Source organism: Hippoglossus stenolepis, chromosome 8 (genome assembly GCF_022539355.2).
Source record: "Hippoglossus stenolepis isolate QCI-W04-F060 chromosome 8, HSTE1.2, whole genome shotgun sequence".
NCBI classification, from domain to species: Eukaryota; Metazoa; Chordata; class Actinopteri; order Pleuronectiformes; family Pleuronectidae; genus Hippoglossus; species Hippoglossus stenolepis.
Window position 1 is genome coordinate 11992264 of NC_061490.1, and position 8643 is coordinate 12000906.

The window sequence follows — 8643 nt, forward strand, 5'->3', positions numbered from 1 at the left end:
GGCAACACACAAACACACACATACACAAACACACACAAAATACCAGCCCTGCTGTTACGGCTGATAAATATTAAGTACTCATATAATGAAGTAGTAGTGACTACCAAGTACTTTTTTGTCAGAACATCAACATGCTGACTCTATTGCAGCTGGTGGGATCCCAGCACAAGTTGTGGTTTTACCTCATGCCTGAGTGGATGGGAATGATTGACCCTAAAAATGAATGTGGCCCCTTCCCCAGCTTTTCCTCCCTTCGACCTCAACCATCTTTCCTTCCTTTTGATCTCAGCTGCAATTTGTATAGTTCAATCTTAGTGCTGTGTTTATGTCTTCTCAAGATAAATGCTTCCTGTGATGCTACTGGGTGAAAGGAAACACACTTTTTCTTCAGTTAAGCAACTGCATTGTAAATTGTCAAACTGCTTTGTGAGGATTTTAGAAACACAAACCATCGGGACATGTGCAGCAACTTGTCGGGAGCAGTCGTCTCTCTTTATAGATTATCTATCTATGATCACGATGCAAAGTCAGTATTTTTTAAATCATTTTACAGTACAATGACAGAGCAAATACAGTAACTCAGTATGTAACACATGGTGGTGAATATTAAGAATGACAAAATACAAAAAAACTTAAGTATTGGCATTTTACACTTAAAGAGACATTAAATCTATACATCTGGTCGTAGGAACACCGTGACGTGTTCACCAGCTGATCAGCTCAGACTGCACTTCCATGCACCTTGATGTAAATACAACTTCAGGATGTGGAGGAACCTAATGTGGGTCGTCAATTACCAAAAATATAACACAAGAATTTGATTTATTTCCCCCAAATGGATAATCAAAAGATAATTGCTTCTCATTGCTGATGTGTTTAAAGTTGTGAATTTTACTCAGGATAACAAAGTTTCCAAAGAACCTAAAAATGCTGCTCTGAGCTGATGTAGTTGTGCAGAATAACTTACATTTGATGTAATGGTGCATCCATAAAATGATGTGATACAAGATTATAGCTTCATGTAGCTTAAATGAAATGCTTTCACATTTTATTGGGCATTTTATGCCATTATTAAAAGCGATCCCAGCTTCAGTTAAACGTTGGATCAAGCATACAGAATATATTCAATGCATATAAATCGATACAAAAAATATGTCAAATAATTTTGTTTTTTCTTTGGAGCCTCTTAAAGTTAAGGAGAAAATCATGATTCAAGCTTTTGAGACAGCCATATAAAAATCAGTGATGCAAAAGAGCGGGACTCAGTCTAATCTAATCGAGTCTAGTTAAAGCAGATGGGAACTGATGAATCAAACTATCTGTGCTGTGGGAAGCTCCGTCCTTCACAACGTGTCAGGAAACACCCACATGTGCATATAGAGCAGAATAAAGCATCGCATGTGCAGCAGAGAGAACCTATAGATGAATGAATCACTGTCGATCCCCGCATCAGTAACAGAGGAATCATGAATGTCAAGCAGAAAGCAGCAGCACTGTGAGTGTACAGCGGTTAAGGATCCAGAAGCAGAACCACCACGCCTCGGATCTGACGAAGGTTAGTCTCTGTTTCACATCTTCCCTTTTTTTGTTTTTCATAGATGAGTTTCACCACATTCACTTCAGGAAATATTTCTTTTCTCGCCTCCTCACTGAGTTTTTACTTTCTTGCTGTGGCTCCCGGAGTCTCGTCTTCTGGCCTTGGCGGCGTAAAGCCTGGTGGAAACATGAGATGAGAGCAGTTATCTTAGCAACACAATAACAAAAGCAAACAATACTCATTGTAGTGAGAGACCATAGACTGAAAGATGGACGGACTAGTGGCCACTTCCAGAAATTAAGCCAAAATATGCTGGAAATGAACGTTGCCATCTTGTGCATTTGGAGCCACAGTCTGCGCAGTAGCTATCGGGGGATGGAGCTGCTGTAGCGAGGTCCCGCCAATACACAAGCTCCACCAATCACGAGTCAGTCTCAGCTGTCAATCACGGCGTTTCACTCTGTTTTTATAGTGTCAAAAAACTAATTAAAACCAAACTTATGGGGAAAATAAACACTTGTGTGTCATAAGAGCTTCCTAAAATGTTATTTGACTTTTTAGTTTGACCCATGTCTCATCTGCTAATATGGGCTTTATGACCTATACTGTAGCAGCCACCAGGGGGACGATCGAGACGCTTTGGCTTCACTTTTGGGGAACCCTAATGTCGTCCATCTTTATATACAGTATGGTTTACATGTTATACCTTCGCTGGTAGAGGTAGAGGAGGAACAGCAGCTCATCTCTGAAGCAGGAGAGTTGATGAGAGGAGGAGAAGGATCCGGAGGAGGAGAAAAAGGAGGCGCAGGAGCACAGATCTGAGATCAGCGTGTTCACTCCCTGGTGAAGAGAAGGGAGGAAGGAGAAAGAGAATAATGATCCTCATTATGAAGCAAAGTCTCTCTTGAGGGTAAAACTTGTCACAGAGCTAATTACCTTCATCAAGGGGATGTTTCCATCTGTGTTTATCTGTTAGTTAGCAGGATTACACAAAAACTAACAGACGGATTTACACAGGACTTGTTTAAATTATGCAGCATGGGTCAGAGAGGAACCCATTCAATATTGGTGTGAATTTTGCAGCTTGAATGAAATTAAAGGGACTATTTTGCCTTGTTGGAGGAATGGACTCTACTTAGGGGCCATTCTGGTTAAAAAGCATATTTTGTCTGACAGCAGGAAACAAGTGAAACTAAAACTCAGGAGATTAAATAACTTGCAAACTGGGACTATTTTAAAGTAAAGTAAGAAGTGCTGGGTGCACATGGAGCCAGAAAGTGTTTGTACTCACTCTGTACATCAACACCGTCCCCTGCAGGTGACTCACAGACTTCAACTGACAACCAGACAACAGGAAACACAAGACAGAGCCATAAAAAAAGAGGATAGAGTTCAGTGTCACTCAGCACGATCGTCAGGTTATTATAGGTAATGAATACACTTATGGTTTTCGTGTCTCAGATGAGGTTTGCAGAACAGACCTTGTGGTTAATGAAGAGCTGAGGGGCCATAGACAGGAAGCCAAAGGCGTAAACTCCTGTGAGGAGATAAGCGATGTGAATATAAAAGTAAAGGTATCAGCTGACACTAATTCAATTAAGTCATCATTATATATATTACTATATATTACTGAGTCATATAGATGAGGCTGTTTTAAAAGACTCACCGGTCACAAGGCTGTTGATCAACCAGGAATAATAACTGTCAACATACAATACAATTTAATGTTAGTTTAACAATCAGTAAAACAGATAGTATATCTACCAGCTTTCAATATACAGTACATTTGGTAGTAATTCTACACAATAATCACTAAAAACATCTTAGTTCACAGGTCTGATTTGAATCTGACTGGATGAAAACTGAGATGCTTGTACTGAAATGTTTTCGCGGGACCTGGATATTTGCTGGCACTGCACTAAGACAGCATTTGAATTATACGGCAAAGCAGAATAATGGTGATCAGCTCACTTCTTTTGGCGTAAGTAGGCCAGAGAGAAAATAGCTCCACTGATACACAAAGGATAGACCAAGTAGGACAAGTATCTGGATGCCTGCAGAGAGAACCAGATAAAACATTCAAATTAAACAAAGATGGAGGCCGAAATAGAAACAGAGCTCTGACAGACGAGACAGAAACATACTGATACCTGTGTGTCATACTCCAGTGTCTTTCTCTCTTCTTCATCCAGTTTATTTAACTGCACAGTGAGAGAAGAGGAAGTGTTAGAAATAAAGAAATGAATAGAATAACAGGGCTGGAGCCAGGAGGCTGGACTAAGCTATTTTATAAGAGACTTTTAAAGTTGTTTAAACCACAACAGCTCTGCCACTTCATTTGAACTATTAAATAAGTTTGAACACAAATCGGTGACGACAACATACTCACGTGCAGGTTGGAGCTTTTCCACAGCAACTGGAACTTAAACACTTTAAATACCTTCCACACCTGGTGAGAAAACACTCTTAGTGTCTTGATCTTTACATCACACTTGTTTTGTTGGAGGTGACAGATAAAAACCTAAATACCTCCACACAGGCCCCCAGTCCGACAGGGAGCAGCACCAGCAGACTGGTCTCCTCCAGCAGATGGAGGAAAATCAGCAAAGTACTGAGACTACGCCACAGAACTGCAAACACAGAGGGGGGGAGAGACCAATGTGAGAACTTTCCCCAGGAACCAAGAACCTTTGCAGGGACCAGGGTCTTAAATTAAGGGTTTTATTTCAGCCAGTTAATTTAGTTTCCTTAGGTCCTTGTTTCTTTTCTGATCAACAACAGCATGATTTCAAGTTCTCTCTATGTTCTCTGTTTTAGTGTTGCTCGATTAACATCGCTCATTTACACCGCCACCTGGTGCACCAGAGTTGAACTGCTTGATGTAGCTGTAGGTTGCTAACACATCAGCAGGCTGATTTGTCTTATCTCCCCTGGTCTTTAGATCGAAGTGGAAACGTAGATGAACATTAGTCTGCAGGAAACTTTTAGTTCCTTGAAGAAGTTGCTTTGGACTTCAGGGACCAGGTGATTTAGGTCGAAAACGACTTTACTGTTTTAGATCATTACCACCAAAACTGTAATGATGCTTGTTACTGCTGGTAATCCCTCCTACATTGACTCAATGAAGCCTTAAAGGATGCAAACTTATTTAAAAGGTCAAGCTTGAATAATGTGAAAATGTTCTCACCTGACTTTCTGGACATTCCCACCATGTTCTTCTTTTTTCTCCAGGAGCTGATGTCATTTTTAAGAGCCAGGAATTCACAGATGAGCTGAAGAAGAACACAAACACAGTAAAACAACATGCTTTTGATTTTACAATGCTTCAGTTGCCACGTTCCCTCATGACACGCACAAAACTGTGAACTATGAAATAATACATGAGACTTTGTTTCAGGTGGATTCCAATATGTGTGGTGTGGTGTTTTACTAGGTGTAATATAATCTTACTTGCAGAGCTGTGATGAGCGCAGTCAGCACTAACAGGTAGAGGTTGGATCCCATCAGAGTTTCTTTAATTTCATCAATGTTTTCCTCAGTGAAGCCTTAATAAACACAAAGAAGATTATGAACATCCACAGGCCTATATTTAAAAATGTATCATTTTCAAAATATTCTGCGAAAGTCATTCCTCAAACATAACAAGTTTCTTTTACAATGAAAAATACCAAATAACCCTGAACCCAATCAGTATTTTTATGAATCAACTTTCACTTGATCATCATATAACAAAATATCTGTTGAGTTATTAACTCACCAAACTGTCGAAGGGAATAAACCACATCCTGCAGATGAACCCAAAACCTGAATCCCCTGAGAGAGATTCCCTCGTAGGACACAGTCAGAGGGAGGTGAACAGTGCCGCTGTTGATCTCCTGTTGAAGGACGGATATACACATGTATGATCACGTTAAACTAACTAACACAGTATTTAATGGAAAAGATTTGACTGAGCGTCATGTGGATAAAAGCGTCCAACCATGAGGTCTCTGACTCTGACGCTGAGTTCATTAACCAGCAGCAGAGGAAGGTAGATCATGTGATGTCTGTCCTGAGACCTACGATGGGAGTCAGGGAAAAAAGTTATATTAAGCATGTGTACTCCTACAGAGCTGCAATCATCTGGTGATGCTGCACAGTATTTTCTGAAGTATGTAATTTGTGAAAAACAAAATGATATATGCTGGTTGTTGCTAACTTTGGGTACAAGTGTTCATAAAGTGTTACACAAGTAAATACAAATTTTAAAATATTCTTACTTTGTTGTAATCTTTTTCTTGTTGATTATTAGATCATTTTACCTCCTTATGGCCGTATAAAATATAATATATATATATATGTATATAATAAATTAAAATGCATACAATGCTCTTTCTTCACAGTTCATGGACAGTTGCGACAACTGTCTACAGATTGATGCATGTTATTGGTGTATGAAGAGTATATGCAACAGGGTGTACAGATAAAATAAATGCTTATTTCTCTAGTTTGCCACAGCACATTCAAATTGAGAAGATTGGACTCTCTCATACTTCTCTTGTTATCATTCAGTTTATAATGTTTTTTGTATTGTCTCATTCTCAAATACTGATAAATGAGCAGCAATCTACTTAATTCTCTTGCAAACGGCTTATAGAAGAGCTTCTTAAACCGATGACCCCAGCGATAGACTCTCATGGTGAGCAGCAGTACTAAAGCAGTGATCAGCAGAACTTTGCCTGATCACCTGGCGTTGACCTCCAAAGCTTCCTGTGGACACTTACACTCTCATGTATCGCCGCACATCACTGGGAAGCCCCGCCTTGTTGAAGGTGAAGTCCTCTGACATCATGGTGACTGACAGGTGAGGTCTCCAATGGGACACAGGATTCTCTGCTTTGGGGCTGGACCTCTGATGGGGCCAGGAAAATGAACGTGTACTTCACATGGCAGCTGACATATGATAACACTTTGAGAGAGGAAGCTGAGTTGCATTTTACCTTGTGCGGGTCTCTCGGCCCCTCTGTGTGTGTGGCTGTGATGTGGGTGGTGAGCTGAGCCGCGTAGTGGACTTCTCTGCTGTCCTCCAGAGGTGAAACACTGGCTTTGTGAACATAGACCACTGCATACAGAGTGCCATTAGCCCGAGTCTGCTCTGGCAGAGAGACATTCACCTGCCTATGAAGAGAGAGAGAAAGAGAGAGAGAGAGGGGGGAGGAATTAAGGAGGAAAAAAGATAAAAAAGGGATAAACATTCATAATATACTAATGTTGAGCTTTTACAAATGTTTTTTTTTTAATTTGCATGTTTCTATGTTTTTGGTTTGAACAGTTTTACCTCTTCTGGCTCTGAGTCTATGCAAGATGCAGTTGTGGAGGAAGTACTACTGAAGTAAAAGTACAAATAAATACACAAAACTGTAATCAAGTAAAAGTACTTGCAGAGTGTAACCCATTTCCTAATGCAACAGTCTGCTTAATCATTATGGCTGAATCTCGGCAGTGCCCTATAGTGGTACAGATATTTGCTGATATATGTAGAGGAATAACAGTGTAAAGCATCCAGAAATAAATCTAAGTAGAGATACATGAAAAGTGTACTTAGGTACATTAATGAAGTAAAGGTACTTTGTTGCATCCCACCACTGGCAAGAGGTTTACAGTCTTGTAACTGCTCCTTTCAATTTTACACATAAAACAAAACTTTCTGTCTTCTGTGTTGCAACTGTTATTGACGTGAGTAATTTGCATGGATAACCGAACAGTGTGTGTTGTTTAACAAGTTGGGGATACATGGTTGTATTATTAACTTTTCAAACTCACCTTTCAAATGTAGAATGTGGGTCAAATGGGTCTATTTTCACAGCGAGGTTGAGTTGGCTGTTGTCTGGCATGAGGCAGGTAAACACACTCAGCTGGATAAAAGAGGAGAAGCAGTGAGTTGATGGTGAACAACAGAAAATGTAACCGGTGGATGGTTAATTCATTGGCTGAAATTAAACACTGCATATCATAAAAAACTCCTTTTTAACTAAATAATAAGGCCTTTACAGAGGGACTGTGCTAAATGAATGCAAGAATTTCAATAAAAATGTTCATATCAGTCAATATTGATATTTATCATGATAAAAGACACATCATTGTTTATTTTATGCTTACAAGTTGAAACAGGTTGTGGTTTCAAACTCTACTTTTTTAAATTTCAGTATAAATTTTACAATATATACCAAAAACAATATATGACAGTTAAATAGTGTCATAGGCTCCTCATAGAATGGAGCACACAATGTAGACAACTATATCACTTACATACAAATGATATGAGATTGAAATGAACATTTTAAACTCGGTTTTATGAGCAGAGAACGACAAACACTTGATAAACAGCAAAACCGTTTACAAATCTGATTTTGACAAAGTATCACTGTGATGACACAATGCATAATCAATATATTGATACATACTGGTCCTTTGTTATATTTCTATGGATGAAAATGATATTGCACTAGTCATTGATATTGTTTTATTGCCCAGCCCTGTACACGTTGCAGTGGTCTTGACCTGGATGTCACAGAAATGAAAGGCTTGTTTTATTATTGATGCCTGATTGATCTGCATGCTTGCTGGGATCAGAGGCCTGTGCTGACCTGGAGTCTGGGTCTGGCTGTCAGGTAGGAGGTGATGCAGGTCTCTCCTCTGCCTTCGTCGCAGGGTCTGGTGTTGAGGAAGCCGTACAGCAGCCAGGCTGTGTGCAGCGAGTACACCACAAACACACCGAGCAGCAGCTTGGCCACGGAGCTGCTCTTCTTACCGTCGCCGTCCGCCGCGGGTTTGGAGCAACACGACGGAAACATGACGGCGATGCCGACGCAGGGTTTCAACAAGGAAAAAATCTACTAGATCTGTTTTTTAAAATGTCGGGTTTGAATGGTTCAAAATCGGATCAGATGGTCAAAGTGACACAATCCCCCACGCTTCCTCCTCGCTGCAGCATCCTTCCGGTGATCTGGGTCCGGCAGAGGATGCTGATGCTGACTAAACTCCGCCGGCTCAGCCCAGACACGTCTGAGCAGATAGTCTCGCGATACCGTGAACGAACTACACGTGGTATCACAGTCTGCGTGAAT

The 8643-nt window shown here is 40.3% G+C and overlaps 1 protein-coding gene across 1 annotated transcript; it reads right to left on the minus strand.

Annotated features, from left to right (window-relative positions):
- Nucleotides 1-470: 470 nt before the first annotated feature.
- LOC118113278 (cleft lip and palate transmembrane protein 1-like protein) lies at nt 471-8612 on the minus strand. Its single transcript, XM_035162809.2, has 17 exons — nt 8164-8612; nt 7340-7431; nt 6517-6694; nt 6301-6428; nt 5517-5595; nt 5295-5412; nt 4988-5082; nt 4725-4809; nt 4067-4167; nt 3927-3986; nt 3688-3738; nt 3509-3591; nt 3204-3238; nt 3019-3074; nt 2829-2873; nt 2244-2377; nt 471-1713 (listed from the first exon to the last, which is right to left on the minus strand). The coding sequence occupies exons 1-17, from the start codon at nt 8368-8370 to the stop codon at nt 1647-1649; spliced, it is 1614 nt and encodes a 537-aa protein (XP_035018700.1). The 5' UTR covers nt 8371-8612; the 3' UTR covers nt 471-1646.
- Nucleotides 8613-8643: the final 31 nt, after the last annotated feature.

Bases quoted from the DNA above. Each gene is read 5' to 3' on its own strand.
- LOC118113278 (XM_035162809.2), bottom strand. From the start codon at position 8,370: ATGTTTCCGTCGTGTTGCTCCAAACCCGCGGCGGACGGCGACGGTAAG. The intron at 5,596-6,300 runs GTAAGTGTCCAC...CTCCCATCGTAG, and splicing joins GTGCGGCGATACATGAGAGT to GTCTCAGGACAGACATCACA. The intron at 3,592-3,687 runs GTATCAGTATGT...TTCTCTCTGCAG, and splicing joins CACTGGAGTATGACACACAG to GCATCCAGATACTTGTCCTA.